This window comes from Mastomys coucha, unplaced genomic scaffold (assembly GCF_008632895.1).
Source record: "Mastomys coucha isolate ucsf_1 unplaced genomic scaffold, UCSF_Mcou_1 pScaffold12, whole genome shotgun sequence".
NCBI lineage: Eukaryota > Metazoa > Chordata > Mammalia > Rodentia > Muridae > Mastomys > Mastomys coucha.
In genome coordinates this window covers 30017145-30038233 of record NW_022196894.1, presented here as the reverse complement: position 1 = coordinate 30038233, position 21089 = coordinate 30017145, and the positions used below count along the sequence as shown (strand labels likewise).

At 46.2% G+C, this 21089-nt stretch overlaps 1 protein-coding gene and 1 long non-coding RNA gene across 5 annotated transcripts; one reads left to right on the top strand and one right to left on the bottom strand.

The window, feature by feature from the left end:
- Window position 1: 1 nt before the first annotated feature.
- Window positions 2-19565, top strand: LOC116085821. 3 transcript variants are annotated; one of them, XR_004116736.1, is made up of 4 exons: window positions 2-342; window positions 4035-4248; window positions 4931-5203; window positions 19077-19565. It is a non-coding gene; the product is annotated as an uncharacterized LOC116085821 (long non-coding RNA). The 3 variants fall into 3 exon arrangements; XR_004116734.1 differs by lacking the exon at window positions 19077-19565 and having other exon boundaries at window positions 6-342; window positions 4931-5625; XR_004116735.1 differs by lacking the exon at window positions 4931-5203 and having other exon boundaries at window positions 9-342.
- On the bottom strand, window positions 10413-13926 carry Tm4sf19 (transmembrane 4 L six family member 19). Of its 2 annotated transcripts, XM_031363657.1 has the most exons (4): window positions 13726-13926; window positions 13053-13118; window positions 10797-10966; window positions 10413-10668 (listed from the first exon to the last, which is right to left on the bottom strand). In XM_031363657.1, exons 1-4 carry the CDS (start codon window positions 13924-13926, stop codon window positions 10485-10487), a joined length of 621 nt encoding a protein of 206 aa, XP_031219517.1. In that variant the 3' UTR covers window positions 10413-10484. The 2 variants fall into 2 exon arrangements, with proteins under 2 accessions (XP_031219517.1, XP_031219518.1); XM_031363658.1 differs by lacking the exon at window positions 13053-13118.
- Window positions 19566-21089: the final 1524 nt, after the last annotated feature.

Sequence of the window (21089 nt, the reverse complement as noted above, 5' to 3'; positions counted from 1 at the left end):
ATGTCGTGGCCACCGCTGCGCCTGCGCACTGTCTGGAGGCCTGGAGCTCCCTGGGAAATGAGTACCAAACGGAGATCAGGAATTTCTAAGAGAAGTTAGGCAACTGACCACCTGCCAGTGAAAGGCAGGACCAAACCCAGCCTAACTTCCTTTTGTTTCCCTTCCTATTTTTTGAGACAGGATGCAATTAGCTCAGACTGGCCTCTAATTCCTGCCTCCATCACCCCAGGTTTGGGATAACACAGTTATCCTCGCCAAGTTTTATGGGTGCTGGAACTAGAATGCTACTGGGTCACATCTGCACACCGTCCCTTCTGGGTTTAGACAACTTGTGAGTTAAAGGTAGGAAACAAGTAGAACTTATATATAATTTTGTTTTGTTTTATTTCGAGACAGGGTTTCTCTTCATCATCTTGGCTGTCTTGGAACTGACTCTGTTCCAAGAGATCCACTTGCCTCTGGCTCCCAAATGCTGGGATTAAAAGTGTTGGCCACCAAGCCTAGCACACATTTTTGTCATACAATATATTCTTATCACACTTTCCATCCCCACCCCTTTGTTAGGTTCAAAGGGAAGTCTCTAAACTCCAAAAGACAGCCCAAATATCCAGATAGAAGCTCAAAGCAGACTACAGTATTTCTAGCTGTGAGATAAAAGCCCGCATTACTCAGGAAATTGTGAGACTGGTTCCCTTACCTCTGGAAGAAGGGACATAAGTCTACCCAGGCTTATGTGAGCATATCAAAAATGCATGCTGGCCTTTGGGTGCCCTGGAAGATAGCTCTGGCCACATCCAGTCTCCTGTCTATGTTCTAAGTCTACTTCTTTCCTTCTCTACTCTGGACTATTTCACATGCCTCTGGCTGTTCTCTCATATCTACAATAAGAACCGGGATCATATCATGTGGGCTGTTTTTTTTTTTTTTACTGTGCCCCTTTGAATACTCAAGACCCTTTCCCTCACTGAGGGAAGGGGGGGGAGCCGGGCATGGTAGCACATGCCTTTAACTCCAGCACTCTATAGGCAGAGGCAGGCAGATTTTGAAGTCCGAGACCAGCCAGTTCTTTTTGTTTTGTTTTGTTTTGTTTTGTTTTTTTGTTTGTTTGGGGGTTTTTTGTTTTGTTTTGTTTTGTTTTGTTTTGTTTCAAGACATGGTTTCTCTGTATAGCCCTGGCTGTCCTAGAACTCAACTCTGTAGACCAGGCTGGCCTTGAACTCAGAAATTCACCTGCGTCTGCCTCCCAAGTGCTGGGATTAATGGCGTGCGCCACCAGAGCCCGGCTTGTTTTGTTTTCTAAGACAGGATCTCTCTGTGTAGCCTTGGCTGTCCTGGAACTCGATCTATAGGCCAGAGGTCTGCCTGTTCTATTGAGGGAGTTTTGTTAGGTCCCAAAGAAAAACCAAGACAAGTTTCCCTCAGTATCTGTGGCTCCTTCTATCACTCTCACCCGGCTCCCTACCCTAAACCTCTCCAACCCATGGGGCTGGGCTTCATTTCTCTTCCCCAACCAAAACCCCACCCATCCCCCTGCTTGATACCTATATAACTGCCATTTTGGCTACATGCCCTCTTTGTTCCCATGAACTCTTACTCTACTGGCCCTCTCCTCTCTCTTCTGTTCCTCTCTTCCTCTCCCCACTCCCTTTCCTCTCATGGCCCAGTCTATTCTCTGGCCATGGTCAGTCTGGACATCTGGACTCTTCCGGATGCCTCTAGCTGTTCTCTCCCTCACATCTATAATAAAATCTTTCCCCACTGGGCGATGGTGGCACACACCTTTAATCCTAGCACTTGGGAGGCAGAGACAGATGGATTTCTGAATTCGAGTCCAGCCTGGTCTACAGAGTGAGTTCCAGGACAGCCAGGGCTAAACAGAGAAACTCTGTCTTGAAAAAAAAAACAAAAAACAAAACAAACAAACAAACAAAAAAACCTTTCTCCTCAACCATACCTAGCAGTGGTTGTGTCCTTGTTTTCATTTAAGCTGGAAAACAGCCAGGGCTACACAGAGAAACCCTGTTTAGGGTAGGGGAGGTGAGAAGGGCTAGGATGCTGCACTGGACTTTGCAGTGTGTAACAGGTACCTGTGATGCTAAGGGACCCCTGGAGGTAGGCATGCACTTTGGTGTGCTGAAGGTGACACAGGTAGCCATTATGTCCCTTCTGTCAAAGGGAATCACTGTTCTCTTCCTCATATCTACAATAAAACCCTTTGACAGACTCCTTTAGGCAGATAAAAACCAGTTACACAAGTTCCTAAGGAATGCTGACTTTTATCAAATCGCTAGAAATCCTCCTATAGTTCAGATTAAGCTCATTACTAGATATTTGGACTGACATTTGGAGTTGGGGAATTAGAGTTTCCTTTAGACCTGACAAGTTCATTTTGTGTTGACCAACTGCTCCTAGGCATGAAGTCTACCCTGAAGTATGGTTGTATACCCAGTGAGACTCACTGGAAGAAAGTAATTTTTCCTTTTTAGAGGGTATCAATTGCAGATAGCCTCTTGGTTAGGGGTAGCAGCCTGTGTCCATTTCTACCCTTCAGTGCTGGGGTCTGTCTGGCTTGAACCTATAGGTATTGTGCATGCTGCCGTAGTCTCTGGGAGTCCATATGTGTCTCACATCTGTTGTATTTGGAAGACACTGTTTCTTTTTTTCTTGTTTTGTTGTTGTTTGTTTGTTTGTTTGTTTTGAGACAGGGTTTCTCTGTATAGCCCTGGCTGTCCTGGAACTCACTCTGTAGACCAGAAACCCACCAGCCTCTACCTTCCAAGTGCTGGGATTAAAGGTGTGTGACACCACCGCCTGGCTGCTAATTGTCTCTTGATTGGGTAAATAAAGATGGCAGAAGCAATTCGTTGGGCAAAGATATAGAGGTGGGTTTTCCAGGTCTCAGGAGGAAGGGGAAGAGATGAGATGAGAAAGGGCTTTTTTGGGTCAGTCTGTGGAGTATAGAAAGACGGACACCATTTAGGCCTGTGGGCTTCTAATTTAGAATTCTAAATTCTAATATAGAATAGCTGATGAATTTAGGACAATAGATTCTGAGTCCAGCAGTTGTGTTATCTGGCTGATTTTAAAATAATAAGATTGTCTTGTATTTTCCATCTGCAACAATTTAGGTGGGCAAGAGAGATGGCGCAGCTGTGGGTTGATCGGGGTGATCTAGGTGATCATTGGCAGTTGGCAGAGCCAGCCACAGCGGGGGTGTGGGTGGGTTGGGAAGGGGGCAGGGGGTAGTGGTGGTGGATGGCTGGTGTAGATCGCTGCTCCCTGCATTTGTGGGAAAATGTGTTAGCTAGCATCAGGGGCTGAATAGGCGGTAGGCAGACGGCTGCTAGTCCCAGAGCCTAGCCGGAGCAAGCGTGCCATTTCTAAAATTACACACTACACACAGAACATTCAGGTCTAATTCCCCCAACCCCCACCCCACAAACTAGTCATCTTTTGCAAGAACCAATGACCCACTTTAAAGTAGGATGGCCCGAGGAGGGAACTTTTCATCTCCCCACCATTTACAGGGTAAAGGCTATAGTTTATGAGGCCAGGGACCACTGGGACCAAGTGCCATATATCAGCACATGGCAATACCCTGGTGGGAAAGCTCCCTATTTGGATGAGAACTTCTTTATCACCAGCCTTGCCACTTCCACCCTTCTTCCTCTATAGGAAGGCCAGCCTTGGCCCCTGCTTTGCTCCTCCCTTCTGCTCTCAAGGAGGATCTCTGTCCCCCTCCTTATGTTCCTGCTCCTGCCCCCAGCCAACAAAGCAGAGGGGAGAGCAGCTACTGATTCCCATGACACCACTTGGAGTCCACTTCACACTCAGCCCACACTGCCCATAGGGCCAACTCTACTGTGGCCTTACCCCTCCAGGCTACAGTACCCCCCACCCCAGATGCTCAGGGAGACAGTTCACAATGTACCATTTGTCAGTAATGATCTTTACAGTTGGAAGTTGCAGAACTCCCATCTTCAGAAAGACCATCAGCTCTCACAGGTATTCCAGTCATGTGTTTTATGCTGCAGATTCAATCATGCTGACTCACCGGTCCACCTGGGAAAAGTGTCAGCAACTGCTCCAGGTCCTTGTCATGACAGAGGAGAGAAAGAGAGAGAGGATCATGGAGACACCCGGAAATTGGTTCCAGGAGCAAATGGGCTGCTGCCCACCCAAGCCCAGGCTGATATGGATGTAGCCTTTCCTTTGACTCGACTCAACTGGAATTTAACACTGCTGAAGGTAGGGAGAGGCTCTGGGGCTACCGAGAGATTCTGATGGGGGCCTCGGAGAGGCTGGCACACAGCCCACAAATGTATCTAAGATGAGCCAGAGAAAGAATGAGACCCCCAGGGAATATCTAGAAAGACCTTTTGAAGCCTATAGGGCCTACGTGCCTTTTAACCTGTCCTTCAAAAAGCAGGGGGCCTGGGCTGTGGCCCGCCTGCCTGGCTGAGGCTCTCTCTCTCTGGTGGCAGAGGGCCTGCTGCTGAGGCCTGGGTCTCTCCCTCTCCTCCAGGGCTGGCCTGTTTGCTGCACGGCGCCTTAATTAGAAAGGAGGCAATGTATGAATTAGTTATTTTATTGTAGGAAGGGGAAATATGCTAGTTGAGTAGAGAGAAGGAAAGGAGAGGAAGAGAAGAGAGAGAGAAGGAGAGGAAGAAAGGCAGAGAAGAGAACAAAGAGCAGAGAGGAGAGAGGGAGCAAGAGGGCAAGAGGAAGTAAGAACGAGAGAAGAGAGTGAGGAGCAAGAGGAGAAGGGTAAGAGGAAGTAAGAGAGTGAGGAGGGGGCAAACCACCCCCCCTTTTATTGTATGGGGCGTGGCATGCCTGGCTTGTGGTCAGATGACTGTGTGTAAGGTCCAGCTAGAATGCTGGGAGTTTGAGGCAGTGTCTGCCTGATAAGAGCACACGTCTCCTGCAGGGGCAGCTGTGAGGGGCCTGGGCTGAAATCTGAGCCATCAGTGTCAGACACAAATCACCAAATGCCTACCTTCCCTCGTGAGCAAATTACTTAGCTCAGTGGGTCTCCCGGGTTCCGAGGTGGCTGCTCTCCTGGACTCCAGCTGTCAGAACTACCCATTGCCCCACATTGACCCAGAAGCCAGAGAGCACCAGTCAGCTGTAAACATGACTCTTGTTAACCAAGCTGCCCCTGACATCTGTCTGAAGCTTCAGTACCTGGACAGCTTTGCAGGTAAGCAACCGACTGTGTTAGTAGCCACAGCTGAGAAGATTTACAACAACCAGAAGACCCCAGCATGCTGGACTTCTGCAGAATAAGACACCCTTTGCTTTTGCATGCTGAGTCCAGGGTATCATTCTTTGTCGAATCATGGACTTTTTACACTTTTCTGGTGATGGCTAAGCAAGATACCACTGATCGATGGGTATAGCAGAATGTCATTAGGGGGCCATTTTATTGCAATGCAAATAGTATTTGCTATTGGAAATATAATAGTATTTGGCTTTTCCCTAGACCCATAGCCAATCAAGTCTCAGGTTCTTGGCTATCCTAGTAGTATTAGGCATGGATTCTATCTCATGAGTGAGCCCTAAGTCCAGAGAGTTGTTAATTACTCCCACAACACTTGTGCCACTGTTGCCCCACCATATCTCCCAGGCAATATATAATTTGTTTTTTAAGATAGGGTTTCTTTGTGTAGCCCAGGCTTTCCTGAAGCTGTTTAGATAAAGCTGGCTTTAGACTCACAGAGCCTGCTCGGCTTCCCAAGTGCTGGAATTAGAGGTGTGTGAAACCACCAACTGGCCAGGTTTTTTTTTTTGTTTTGGTTTGTTTTGGTTTGGTTTGGTTTTGGTTTTTCGAGACAGGGTTTCTCTGTGTAGCCCTGGCTGTCCTGGAACTCACTCTATAGACCAGGCTGGCCTCAAACTCAGAAATCCGCCTGCCTCTGCCTCCCAAGTGCTGGGATTAAAGGCATGCACCACCACCACCTGGCCAGTTTTTTAAATAACTGTAATGTCAAAACAAAACAACAACAACAACAAAAAAACCCAAAACAAAACAAAACATGGTGTGGTGTCACACTCCTATAATTCCAATGTCAGAGGCTGGGATAGGAGGCCAGCCAGAGCTAAGAGGGTTAGCATTTCTTCTTGGCTCCACCCAACAGTTACCTAGCAAAAGCCAGGTAGGAACCTGGCTTGCTATAAAAAGACTGTTTGGCCTCCCTCTCTTGCTCTCTTGCCTCTCTCTTCTTCCCTGTCTCTTCAGATGTTTCCAGCTGGCCTCTTCCCTTCTTTCTCTCTCCTGGTTATTGTTAGGTAACTGTTGGGCATAGCCTAGAGGAAATGCTAACACCCATGAGTTCATATATTTGAGTGCTTGTCTGAAGTTGGTGAACTGTTTAGGAAGGGTTAGGAGGCCCACCACTGTTGAAGGTGTGTCACTGGAGGTGGCTTTGAGGTTTGAAAAGCCCATGCCAAGGCACAGCCTCTTCCTCTCTGCCTCCAGACTTTCAGATAAGGTATAAGCTCTCAACTACTGCTGCAGTGCCATGCCTGCCTGCCTGCTGCCATGCTCTCTACCATGGTGATGGTGGACTCACTCTCTGTAAATTTAAGCCTCAATAAACTGTTATTGTATAGATTGCTTTGGTCATTGTAGCTGCTTGTATTCTCATGCTAGTTATGTTTCCCCCAAAACTGTTTGCAGTGTCCCTCACATAAGACACTGAAGGACCTTGTCCAAAGTTGGTTCTGATTGGTATATAAAGATGCTGACAGCCAATGGCTGGGCAGGGCAGACAGAGGCAGGACTTTTAGGGTTCCCAGAGTTGGAAAAGAGGAAGGAAGAAATAGAGAGCTCTGTCATGCTGGGAGAAGGAGAACCAAGACACCACACCTGAGAGACAGAGAACACAGTTGCTGTGTAGGAGCCATGGGAATGCAACTCGAGAGGGCTACACATCCAATCAAGATGGAATATAGGTTTTAGTAAGTAATAACCCAGGGCCGGGGAAGTGGTGGCACACGCCTTTAATCCCAGCACTTAGGAGGCAGAGGTGGGCAGATTTCTGAGTTTAACACCAGCCTGGTCTACAGAGTGAGTTCCAGGACAGCCAGGGCTACATAGAGAAACCCTGTCTCGAAAAACAAAAACCAAAACAAAGCAACAACAACAAAAACATAATAACCCAGGACTATCAGACAGGGGTGGATTAGCCATGTGGAGCTTAGAAAGTGGCCCAGACATTGAGCAATTAAAAGTATATCAATATATAAATGCGGAGTGTGTCTTTCATTCAGGAACCCAAAACATTGGGGCGGGTAGTGAGGAACACGCTGCTGCTGCCAGCATCAATTTGTGTAGCATTAATTGGGTACTGCTACAGGTCATGGTGCATCTTCACAGAGGTAGAGAAGTAACTAAGACACCCATCCTCTTTGCTGGGTAACTCTTCAAACTATCATCAGCTGGCATACAGCTAAAGTATTCCTTAGCCTTTCTCTGGAGCTCACTGTTCTTCTGAGCTCTTTGACACCTGTGTTGAATGCTAACACAGTTCTTACCACAAGATGTCCAAATTATGATAAATGGACCCTCAGTCTGAAAGGCAGGCAGGGACCAAGGACCAAGTATAAATATGACCTCCACAGACAGTGGGAGGTAGGCACTGAGCTTTGGTTTGGTTTGCTCCTCATTGGTTCACCTTACATAGTGTTGTTGAGCTCAACTTGTGATAACCCCACCATGGAGAGAAACTCGCCCAAGAACTGCTCCTGTGGCAGCTTGCTGCTTCTACGGCCTCAGGCTGGCTGGAGAGCCTAGTGGTTTCTTCTGAACTGAACTACAGCTGCCTGCCGTCTCCTGGCTGAAAGGACTGCACTGTAGCTGCTGGTTCGTGCCTGGTACCTGTCTGCCTAGAGGACTGGTCCGCAGCTGCTAAGTCATGTTTGGTGTTTGCTATGGGACTGAACTACTTCCCAAGAAGATCAAACTCACCCCCAAAGAACTATTGCTCAACAGGTCCACTTCCCCCAGCACCTCTGCTAGGTGGTAGCCTAGAGGAGAGGTTGAGCCCTTATTAAAAGTAGGTTGTGAAGAATTTGTGCCTACCTTGAATTCTACTGTATACTGCTTTGAAAAGAACCCTGGTATATTAGTCTGTGAGGGCCACTCCAACAGGTTTCCTCAGTCTGAGTGATAATCAACAGAAGCCCGTGGTCATTGCTGAGACAAGTATTCAGCCAACACTGCCTTAAGTTCGTGATTCTCCTGCGTTGGGGTCCTGAGTGCTGGTGTTATAAGCATGAACTACCATGTCCATTTTTTCCCCACAGCCCAGTGAACTAGAAATTGAAGATCAAGATGACAGCAGATTTGATTTCCAAGGAGGCCCGCCTCTTTGGCTGGCACATGGTTTACGCCTTCTGGATTCTCATGTGGCCTTTTCTTTGTTCTCAGTAACAAGTGAGATCTGGGTCTCTCCTTCCTTCTCATCCTTTAAACAGGTGTTTTTTTGGTGGGGGGCAGGACTCAGTGATTAAGAACACAATCTACTCTTCCAGAGGTACTGCCGGATTGTCCTGACCCGCCAACCACTCAGTAATGACACACAAACAATTATTATTTATTGTGTAGCTCATTAACTTAGGCTATTTCTCAACTGGCTCGTATACCTTAATTAACCCATCCTGCCCCGTGGCTGGTGAGTGACCGCAGTTCAGTACTGGCACCTGTTTCTTCCTTTGCTTCCCTTGGTGGAATCTCCAGCTTCTAACCCTTACCCAGAGTTCCTTGCTCTACTTGGAAGTTCAGCCTTTCCAGTCGTGCTTCTCTAAAGGCCATTCAGCTCTTTATTAAACTAGTCAGAAGGTGGTGGAGAAGATGTTTACAAAACACAAAAACGGGTGATGCTTCACAAAAATAACAATACCAGATCTGGGCTGGACTTACACCTCAATACAGAAATGAGCATTTAAATAATACAAAGATAAAAATAAATAAATAAATAAAATACAAAGATAACTTTTACACAGTGCACAAGGGATCCCAACACTGAGCACCTAAGCTTCAATCCCAGCAACCACATGGTAGCTCACACCCATCCATTAAGTCCTATTTCAAAGACTCTCACACCCTCTTCTGGGCTCTGTAGATGTATGCAAGTATACAGGGACAACATCCATATACACAAATAAAATTAAAAATTAAACTAAAGATTGCATTTATTTATTCATTTATGGGGCTAGAAGCTGTGCAAGTACCATGATTTGTGTGTGTGTGTGTGTGTGTGTGTGTGTGTGTGTGTGTGTGTGTCTCGAGGTCAGAGGACAATTTACAGGAGTTGTGTTCTTTCCTTCCACAACGTGGGTTCTGGAGATTAAACCCCAGGACTTTGGGGTTAGCAGCAGGCAACTTTACCTAGCAAGCATTGGTCTTTTTTTCTTTTGAAATGTCTTAAGGAAGGTCAAATTGCCCTGACCTCACGCTCCCGTCTCAGGAGCCCCATCTTGAGGGTAAAGGATTTTTCTCTTCTCCTGATGAAGGATGCTCTCGTAAGATGTTTTATAGGTCAAAGGTTCCTTCTTTCCCAGCCGGGAGAGGAGCAGAGGTAAAGAAACTTTATCTGAAAAAACGACACTTGTCTGCGGTTTTACAGATCTAAGGGTCCCTCCCTCCCTGCTGTGAAAGGGGTCATTATTATTTAAAAACCAGCCTTCAGCCTGCTCAAGGTGTGATTTCGGCCTTTAGACTTTAAGAACCCCTGCAAGAATGCCTTGGTCTCTACTCTGAGTTCTGAGGCCCTAGCCTGCTTGTAATCACTGGCTAATAAAGGACCCATCAAATACTCTTTGTTGGCTTCATAAGCATGGTCACCTGTAACTTTCTCTCGGAGTATTTCCCTTTCCTCCTTCCTTTTCCAGCTGTGTGTTTGGGATTAGAAAGCTTGTTGTTATCTAGAAGTCCGAAACCTTGTCTTGAAAAAGCAAACAAACGACAACAAAAAGTTAGGAGAGACACTTAGCTGTGTGTTTGGGATTAGAAAGTTCATCTGAGAGTCCCAGCTTTTCCGTCTTAACATGTGGCCAACTTTTGTGAGATTTTTAAAGGTTTATGTATTTATTATATACACAGTGTTCTGCCTGCATGTCAGAAGAGGGCACCAGATCTCATTATAGATTTGAGCCACCATGTAGTTGCTGGGAATTGAACCCAGGACCTCTGGAAGAGCAGTCAGTGCTCTCAACCTCTAAGCCATCTCTCCAGCCCTTTTATGAGGGTTTTAAGGGGCTGAACTGAGATCATTTATACACCAGCAATGACTTTCTTGCTGTTTTACCATCTTAAAGAACACAGCATGGCTTTCAGTTTCTTGTGTCATTTCCCCTATGAGCAAGGAAGTGCTGTCATCCTATAGGAAGGCCTAGGGGGATTCGCAGCCCATTCTTGCAGAAGAGAACTGGGGGAAGCTTGCCCTGAGAGCACCAATTCATGAGAGGGCATCTGTTCCCTAGCACTTCTCACAGAAGCTGCAGAACAGACCGAGGATGCTATTGACAAGATGGATGGCCACCAGGAGAAGCTGGAGGAGGCTGATGCACAGGAGGATGGAGAAGAAGGCCACGTGCCAAATCACAGCTTTAGAGGGCTCCAGGCAGACGGAGGTCCAAAGTGAATGGTCATACAGATAATTCCTAGACCCAAGAAGGAGGTCAGGGGTCGGGAATAAAGAAGAAAAGATAATCAAGGAACTCCACTAGAAAACCCAGGGTTGGGCTTCCCTCGCTCAAATCAGGGGACTGGACTGATGAGTGACTGTTACCTGTTGCTCAGATCTTTAAAGGGATAGCCGAATTGCCAAGCTTGTGTCTGATTGAAGGATGAGACATCGAACATGCAAAAGGGACCATCTTTCAAGGCTACTCCAGAAGTGACAAAGCAAATCACAGCCCCAAGCAGAGCCAGGCCACTTGACAACAGAGCAGTGAGCACCTGCAGAAGAGGCAGAAACCCAGCTCACACAGAGCTGTGGTCAGGGGGGAAGGTGGGGTGACATGGCTAAGTCTGACTTCTCTGGTCGCCAGGCATTCTCCCACCTTTAAAACATGTCCACGATGTCTGTTGCTGGGTAGAGTCAAGATGAGATTTCTGAGAAAGGACAGACAGACGGACAGACAGACAGACAGACACATGGATCTGCATCTCCTCACTGCACAGGGTCTTTGGACCTTTGAACGGGTTGATACTCTCTTCTACCGTTTACTGAGCAAACATCCATCCCCAGGAGATGCCCTAATTGCTGGGGTAATGCTCGGTTCCAGGAAATGTCCCCAGTAGGAGTGGATCTTCCCCAACCCGTCCTACGTGCAACTGGTATCTCCTTCTCACCTGGGGCACAGAGGTCAATGGAATCAAAAGACAATGGGCTCCACCAATGAGAGATAACCAACTCATGCTGTAAACCTATGTACTGGGAAAGTATAAAAAGTTTGGGATTTTGTTCCTTAGGGTCGCCTTTGCCTGAATGCAGGACAACCCCAGTATACTGGATCATTAAAAACCTCATGCTAATTGCATCGTTCTCCATCTCTGTGTTTTTGTGAGTGGGACGATATCCTGGATTTGGTTCTCCGAATATTACAACAGTAGCAACGTGGAGATTAATGGCTGGGAGTGAACAAGCAATCTATACATTTGTCAATTTGACACAGATTACAGAGGCACCCGGGAGGAGGAAACTTCAAATGAGGACTTGGCCCCTAGGCATGTGTGCATGGAATTTTAATTGTTGACTGAAGTGGGGGGTGGGGGGGCAGCCCACTGTGCATGGGGCCATCCTTGGGCAGTTGGTCCTCAGAGGTATAAAAAAGGTAGCTGAGCCAGGCGGTGGTGGTGCACGCCTTTAATCCCAGCACTTGGGAAGCAGAGGCAGGTGGACTTCTAAGTTTGAGGCCAGTCTGGTCTACAGAGTGAGTTCCAGGACAGCCAGGGCTATACAGAGAAACCCTGTATTATCTGTAGGGTAGAAGAATTAAATATAAATTAGATATAAATTGGTGGTTGGGTTATTTCTAATGATAAGAAAAGAATCTCTGTGTGGGCATATAAACATCTCTCTATATCTCTCTCTGTGTGTGTGTGTGTGTGTGTGTGTGTGTGTGGGGAGAGAGAGAGAGAGAGAGAGAGAGAGAGAGAGAGAGAGAGAGAGAGAGAGAAATAGATAGAGTGAAAGAGAGAGAGATACATGTATGTGGTTTGTTTTGTTTGGTTGTATGTTGGTTTCAGTGCTGAGAATCCACCCCAGTACCTCAGTAGCAAATGCTCTACTACTGAGCTACACCCCAGCCCTCTAAGAAAATACTAAACTAGTCAAGCACCAGCAAAGTGCTTCACACCTATAATCCCAGCACTGGGGATATGAGGCAGGAGGATGACAAATTCAAGGCTAGCTCCAGGCTACATAGTGAAAACCTGTCTCAAGAAAACCCAAACAGGGATTGGAAAAAAACGGCTCAGCCCTTAAGAGAACATGCTTGCTCTTCCAGAGGATCTGAGTTTTATTCCCAGCCCCCACAGAACAGCTCACAACTATCTGGAACTCCAGCCCCAGAGGATCTGACAGCTTCTCCTGGCCCCCAGAGACACAAGGCACACAAGTGGCACACAAAGATACAAGCAACCAAAACACTAGACACACATGAAATCAGATGATAAAAATTTAAAATAAAAAAAAAGCAACTAAGTAAATATATTAAAAAATAGCCAGGAAATTTTCTATAAAAGATATATGATTATAGTATACTTAAATCCTAGTCATACTAATCAGTATATCAGAGAAAGAGTTTATCACATTTCTGTGGACATCTAGCTTCATTAGCCACTTCCTCCTTTGCTCTGAGCAACTCCCTTCTTACAAATGAGCTGGAAAAATAACACCGCTTGTCAAGAGTTTGGAGTTGTTAAAGGGCACAGTTAGGAACTGACTTCCAGCCTAAAGACTAACACTGCCCCAGGAGCCCTCTGCCTCTAGAGCAGAAAGTGTGGGAGTTGTGTTCACGGGGTGGGGACTGTGGCTTACCTGCAGGCAGGGTGCACTCTTCCTGAAGCTGCCTGTCATGGAGATGAGAGTCGCTGCCAGGAGAACCTGGAGAGCAGGAAAGTGTGTTACCAGGGGACTGGGTAGGGCCAGAGGGATGTCTCTCCCTGGTTAAGAACACTGATGCTCTCTCAGAGGGCTCAGGTTTGGTTTCCAGCATACACCGCGGCTTACAACCTGTTACTCCAGTTCCAGGGAATCCAACACCCTCTTCTGGCCTCTGAAATTTCCTGCACCCACACAGTGCGCATACATACATTCAGTCAAAACACCCGCCCACATAAAAATAAACAGATCTAAAAGAGACTGGGTGATTTGTATTTCTAGTGCCTATCACCTCAGGGCTCAGGTTGAAGGTTTAGCCTGATTTGACTCTGTAGGTGCTAATATTCATCTAGGGCTTCCTAGATCCAAGCTAAACATCCAGCAACCCAAGACAGGTCCCTCTTTTCTTTGGACTGTTTGTGGACCCAACACCACCTCTCAGCTCTATTCCTTTTTTTTTTTTTTTTTTTTTTTCCAGAACTGAGGACCAAACCCAGGACCTTGAGCTTACTAGGCAAGCGCTCTACCACTGAGCTAAATCCACAACCCCTCAGCTCCATTCCTAAAAGAAGCTTCCGGAATTCCTCCTCACTGAACCCAAAACACATACCATGAGGCCTCCTCCCCAGAGCCCAGAGCCCAGCAGGGCATGTTTGCCAATAAGTCCCCTCATCAGGTAGGTCACATCCCAGTTAGGAAAGAGTAGTGCGATGTTGGCACCGGCAGCACACAGGGATGTGGTCCCCAGGCTCAGCCCTAGGAAGCGGGAACAGGTCCGTGAGCAGGCCACCACACGGGGAAAGGACAGCATCCTGAAACAATGAGAGAGGGTCACGGCAGAGCAGGCAGGCATGCCCAACAGGATGTGGTACAAGACAGAGTGGAGATGGCTTCTGTGAATAGGTCGTATCAAGGACATCGGCAGGGCTTTGTAAACATGCTGCCTTTCTTAGCCTTCCCCAATATATTGGCGGCATTACATCCTACATTTTCTGCCAAGCTCTGACTACACACATTTCCAGTCCATCATACTTTGTGTGTGTCCTATTATAAACCAGTAAGATTATTTCTCTGTTTTTCTTTTAAATTTGTATTACATTTTATTCTTTGGGGAGGGGCGGACAGGCATACATCACAGATTTAGAAGTCAAAGGCCAACTTTTTTCTTTTTTTCTCTTTCTTTCTTTCCTGCCTTCCTACCTTCTTTCTTTTCTTTAATTTTTTGAGACAAGGGTTTCCTCTGTGTAGCCTAGGTTATCCTAGAACCCCCTCTGTAGACTAGGCTGGTTTCAAACTCACAGAGATCCAACTGCCTCTGCCTCCCAGCACCGGGATTAAAGGTATGTGTTACCACCACCCCGTTCAACATCCTTTGAAGAAAAATTATTTATTTTATGTATATAAATGTTTTGCCTGCCTGTACATCCACCTTTATACCAGAATAGGTCATCTGATCCCATGAGACTACAGTTATAGATTGTTGTGAGCCACTGTGTGGGTGCTGGGAACTGATCTTCTGAAAGAGCAGTCAGTGCTCTTAACCACTGAGCCATCTGTATGGCCCCCAAAGGACAGATTTTAAGGGTCTGTTCTCTCCTTCCATCATGGGGTCCCAGTGTAAGACTCAAAGTGAGCCTTAGCTACCGGGAGACCCCCAACTGGACTCATTAGGAGTTTGATGCAAAAGCAAGAGGTTTATTTTTTCCAGCATGCTGGGGTGGTCCTGTACCCAAAGGAGAGGTGACCCCTTCTCTTTCTTTCATAAGCCTTTTATACAATTTGTGAGGGCAGATTATAGCAATAGCAACTAAGCACATAATGATTGGTGGTTCTAGTGACCTTTACATTAATTGGCTGGGTATGGAGGGGGACTCAGGGGCCTTCCCTAAGGCCTGGTAGGAAGTTCCACAGGAAGTTCCAAGTCGGGGCTCTCTCACTAGGGGTGGAACTCAACTTGTCAGGCTTGGTGGCAAGCACCTGCTGGATCATCTCAACAGCTCAATTTATTCTTTCTATTTAATAAAGCTTTTAAAGGTGTCATCAAGATGCCCACTTTTGGGGCTGGTGAGATGGCTCAGCAGGCAAGAGCACTGGTTGCTCTTCCGAAGGTCATGCATTCAAATCCCAGCAACCACTTGGTGGCTCACAACCACCTCTAATGATATCTGATGATCTCTTCTGGTGCTGTCTGAAGACAGCTACAGTGTACTTATAATAAATACATAATAAATAAATCTTAAAAAAAAGATGCCCACTTTTCATGCTTTGTGTCAGTGTTATTATTTTGATGCTGTTTGTGTTGTGGTTGTTTTTTGAGACAGGGTCTCACTATGTAACACTGGCTGGTCAAGTGCTTAGAATAAGTTGGCCTCAAACTCAGAGATCTGTCTGCCTCTCAAGTGCTGGGATCCAAGGTGTGTGGCACTACACCTGGCTATCAGTGGTGTTCTTATTGTTTGTCCAGTGTAATAAGAAAAAAAAAAGCCATAAACAGGAAGTAACATTATTCAAAGATAATCTGGTTATATATGTAGAAAATCCTAAGCAATCTACTAAAAATTACTTGAATAAGTGAGTTTAGCAAAGGATATAGAACAAAATATTAATATTATATTCTATCCTATACACAGTTAAGTTAAAATGTTTACTTTAAAAGATATCTATAATAGCATAGAACAAAAATATCCATGGATATTTTTTAACAATGGGCACAGGATGTGTGTGCTAAGAATTACAGGGTATTGTGGAGAAAAGGAAAGCATGAATGACCAAAGCTAGCATGGTTGTTCATACTTGTAGTCCTACATGAGAAGGTGAGGCAGGAGAAGAAAGATCATATGAGCCAAAGTGTTTAATGCTAACCTGGGGGTGGGGATGAAGGGGAAGGAAGAAGGGAGAGAGACAGAGGGACAGAGACAGAGACAGATAGAAGACCTGCAATTGTTAGAAGTTTGTTTTACTTGAGACAAGGTCTCACTATGTAGCCTGGTTAACTTGGACCTCACCATGTAAACCAGTCTGGCCTCAAACTCACAGAGATCAGCCAGCCTCTGCCTTTGGGAGTGCATCACCAACTATACCATGCCTTGTTAGCTTGCGTAAGCTCCAGTTTATGGTAAGAAGATGGCTGCTATAAACAGCACTTTCGAGGCAGGCTCTCTCCTCAGCTGGTCCCCACTGCCCTTGGTGGCTTATGATTCCTTTCAGCCCATGTTCTCCCCACTCTCCCTAATCAACTACTTCCTGCTGCCATCTTCTTGTTCTGTGTAGTGTGTGGCCTTTACCAAGCCCTTTCACACAGAATAAAGTAGCTTGTTCCAAGTGAAAGCATGTCTGGGTCTTGCTAGTGGAGCTGGGGGTGGGTGTGAAGGACAGCTCTCACCTGAGACCTGGAGGGAAGGGGATGGTGAGGAGCTAGGAAAGATGACGTACATCTCCTTGCTCCAGATTCAGCTTCGAAGCCCCTGTGAGGACCTGACCCTTGTCCAGTTATGGAGAGGCTAGGCCCTTAGACAATATTCCTCCCTGCCATGCTGGAGGTTGTGGGGTTCCCCCCTTGTACCGAGTTCCTCATCATCTTGTGATCTAGGCAGTCTTCCCTCCTCAGATTACCTTGCCACTTAAGGGCAGTGTTCTGCTTGTGACATTAACCCACTGCTTCTCAGAAGACTGATTTTGTTAGGCCCAGGAAGAATGGACTGAAGGACTGATAGGTTACTGGCCATCTAGGAATGTGTTTTGAACCTGGCCCAGGAACTACTGTTGATGAGGAATGCCTTCGGCACCTGCTCACACCATATGACTGTTTTGAGACCCCGCCAAATACCAAAACCAAACTCTCCCGTGCCGTTTCCTCTCAGGAGAGCCAAAGGAAGGGCTGGAACATTAGTGAGCCTGTGCCGGACCTGGCCACACACACCTATGATCCCAGATTTGGGAAGTAGAGTCGAGATTAGGAGATCAAGACTGTTCTCCACGTACTGAGTTTGAGGCCTACTATGGCTACAAGAGACCCTGCCTCAATAAGCAACAAAGAAACAAACAAGAAAAGACTCAAAGTTATTACTGAACTTTAGAGAATCAACAAAGGAATAACTCTTGGAGTCAGACATGGTGGTGTGTGCCTCCTATGCCAGCACACAAGGGGGTTGGAAACAAGAGATTTAGAGTTCAAGGCCAGCCTTGGCTACAATGTGTACTTGAGGCCAGCCTAGGCTACATGAGCCTAGGCTAAACCAAACCAAACCAAACCAAACCGCAAAACAAAACAAATTTAAACAAATAGGAAAAACAAAACGCAAACCTGAGTGTGTTCTTTTGGGTGAGTAGAATTTAGAAAGCATACCACTGAACGCAACGGCTCCCAGTGTCTTGGTGAGTGCCAAGCCAGCATCAGCTTGGCCAAGACATAAAGTGGGGAAGGATGTTTACATGTACTGTCCAGGAGAGCAAATGGAGCAAGAGGATTTTATTCGAGGGTCTAATTCATAGTTATACCAGGGTGGTCCCATTGTATGTAAGTATATGTACATAAGCATGCTTAGTTAATTCATCTGAGCAAGCTCAAGTTATCTAAAAATGAAAAACTAGAAAGTTTTCGAGGGGGTTGGTACAAATACATGTCGAAGCGATGGACAGAAATGTCCCTGGGCATGCCAGCTTGCAACATAAAATTTTAACTGAAATGGAAAACGATACCTTGGAGGGGTACTAACACAAGAGTGTATCCCTGCGGGCTCTGTCCCTCCTTAGTCTCTAGTAACCCTTGGCTGGTCTGCCCTGAGAAGAGCAAGGGGGTCCTACTCCATCTAAAGAAAAAGGATGCTGCGACTTGGTCTGCCTTTCACTTCCTCTCTGAGACTGTCCACTTAGAAACCACAATGCCCTGAGATAGCCTTCCAAACATGTGAGGCAGATGAGCAAAGAGCTTGGCTCATTTTCTCGTGGGTAGAGGCAGATGAGATCAGAAGGTCAACTTTGATTTTGTTTCGGTTTTGAGACAGGGTCTCTTGTTGTGGAGGCTGGCCTTGAATTTCTGATCTTTCTGCCTCTACCCCTCAAGTGCTAGGACCTCAGGCATGCACCGTTATGCCCCAGAGGTCAAATCTTAAAACTAGGCTGTAGAGGAGGCCCTCGTTGGAACCTGAGGTGCAGGCTGTGTGAACCAATCATCAGCCACTATCTGGGCACAGGAGCACTTGCCTGGGAGGAAGAGCACCAATTCTGTGTCTGTTTTCTCCACTCCCATCTTTCCCCGCATCCCTTAGTGGATGTTAAGCAAATGCCCAGTCTAGAACCTAGGGAGAAAATGGTGGGAAAAAAAAATACAGTTCCTTTCTTCCAGGGCTATAAAGCTAAGAGAACAGGCAAAAAGCAAAGAGAATAAAGTACAGTAAGGGCAGAAGCTCTCACAGGACTGCTTGATTCTTGCCTGTAAGACACGGCCTCCTGGAAGAAGCGCTGTCATGGTGAAAGTTGACTATTGAGAAGGCACTGGATGGGAAAGGTATTCTAGGCAGGTACAGAGACCTGAGGTTCACCAAGACACTGTTCGCTGAGAGACAGCTTAGAGTCACAGTAGTTAAGCAGCAGAACCGGGACTCTGTATTGCAAGGCTGGTGCTCTTAACTGCTGAGGCCTGCTGGTCTAGGGTATATCATTTTAGCGGACCCTTCCGTCTCTCTTACCTGCTTCTGATGGCAAGAATCAGGATGGGAAAACGAGAAAGTGGAGAAGACGCTCTGTTCAAAATGGGCCTTGGCTCTGGCAGCCCCAGCCAGCCGGGCTTGCAGGGTCAGGAAGGTTCTGCATTTGTAGCAGTCGCCCGGGCATTCATGTATACATACTTGAGTGGGGGTGTGTGTCCACAGCTGCCCACGGGCCCCCACTGAAAAATCATTCTGTCCCAGGCGAACCCTGTGCTCATGACCCATTCTCTGCTCACTTTCATGTGATTCCAAGGAAGGAAGCATGGACTCACAAGCTCAACGGTCTTAATGAGTCACTGATGCACCCAGGAGCAGTCCCCTCAGCAGCCTCTGCCACCAGCGCCCTTGCCACATCGGCTGCTCCATCCGGCTGTGTCATCCTTCCCTGTACCATCCGGGCTCCTCCGAGGGAGCAACCCTGAGCATGGCCTACCCTTTCTTCCTTCTCACCCCACTTTCTCGGCCTCGTTGTCTTTCTTCTCAATTCTCATGTTCAAGCAATGGGCATCATTCCGAAATGTCATAGTCACACAAACACTGTGTGCCACACTGTAATGGCTCCAGGTCCGCCTTTGGTAAGCTCCTATTCAAGGCCCCAGCCACTAGATGTGGAAGCTCCCTGCAATCCTAAAAAAACAGAAGTGGAAGCAAGAACTGTGTCTCAAAAGCAAGACAGAACAAAAGCAAAAACTTATAATCCGTCTGTGTCATATTAACAGCAAAAATGACAACTAATACCCAAGAATTTCTGTATCTTTTTTTCAAGAAGCCAGGTAAAGCATTCCTCCTTAATTAACTCCCTTTCTCACACTTAGCAGGGATAATTATAGAGACAGAATACACTGTATTTGGTTCTTGGTTGTGCAGCCAGTTTAAGAATTTGTAGAAAATAAACCGGGCAGTGGTGACGCACGCCTTTAATCCCAGTGCTTGGAAGGCAGTGGAAGGTGGATCTCTTGAGTTTGAGGCCAGCTTGGTCTACAGACTGAGTTCTAGAACAGCCAAAGCTGCACAGAGAAAACTTGTCTCAAAAAAACAAAAAGAGGGGAAAAATAATTTATAGAAGGTAGAAATAATTAAATTCACCAATTCTAGAAGTGGAATGAGACACAAATAGCTTTTAAAATTATTCTTGTAATATGTATAGGAATTTTGTGTGTGTGCCTGGTACCAGCTGAGACCAGGGAGAGCATTGGATCCCCTGAAATTGGAGTTACAGATGGTTGTGAGCCATCATGTGGATGCCAGGAATGAAACCCAGGCCCCTTGCTCTTAACCACCTTCCCAGGCCCAACCACGACATTTTAGCCATTCAAATGATCTTGTAGAATGGAAACTTCAGTTCACACAGCTGGTCTTAGAGCAATGGTTCTTAACCTGTGAATGGAGACCCACTGGGGTGCAGGGTTAGATGGTTGTTTCACAAGGGTAGCCTAATATCACGGGAAAACAGATATTTGCATTATGATTCATAACAGTTGCAAAAGTACAGCTATAAAGTAGCAATGAGAATAATTTTATGGTTGGGGTCATTACCACATGAAGAACTGTATTAAAGGACCGTAGCATTTGGAAGAGAACCACTGTCCTGGCGCACAAAGGCTGTATCTTTCCTGATCTGAACACCCTGAACCGAGCAGGATAGGAATTCAAGAATTATCTGACTAATGAGTTAATTCTTTTTTTGTTTGTTTGTTTTATTGTTTTGTTTGGTTTTTGTTTTTTTCGAGACAGGGTTTCTCTGTGTAGCCCTGGCTGTCCTGGAACTCACTGTGTAGACCAGGCTGGCCTTGAACTCAGAAATCCACCTGCCTCTGCCTCCCAAGTGCTGGGATTAAAGGCATGCGCCACCACTGCCTGGCATGAGTTATTTCTTATACCAGATAAAATAACACACATAATCTCTGCACAGAGTTTACTTCTGTTAACAAAAAAAAAAAAAAAGAACCAAGATGACTTAGGAAAACCGGTGTGTGTGTGTGTGTGCGCGTGTGTGCGCGTGTGTGCGTGTGTGTGTGTGTGTGTGTGTGTGTGTGTGTCTGAGTATGTGGATCACAGGCATGCAGTGCCTGTGGAGGCCAGAAGAGGGTGTCAGAACCTATTTTTCTGTTATAAAATAACTCCCTCACAAATTTTGAGATTTAAGTAAGATGTAAAATGCACCTTTTTAGTTTTTTTCCTTCTATTCTTGGATCTCAGCTTAACAACAGGAATCTTATATGTGGTTTCTGTTAGAACATCTTATATTTATTTATTTAAAGATTTA

Excerpts from the sequence above, each read along its gene's own strand:
- Tm4sf19 (XM_031363657.1), bottom strand. The coding sequence starts at position 13,926 with ATGCTGTCCTTTCCCCGTGTGGTGGCCTGCTCACGGACCTGTTCCCGC. Across the intron at positions 13,119-13,725 it reads TCTGGGGAGGAGGCCTCATG|GTTCTCCTGGCAGCGACTCT; the intron begins GTATGTGTTTTG and ends CCTGCTCTCCAG. Across the intron at positions 10,669-10,796 it reads TTTAAAGATCTGAGCAACAG|GAATTATCTGTATGACCATT; the intron begins GTAACAGTCACT and ends TCTTGGGTCTAG.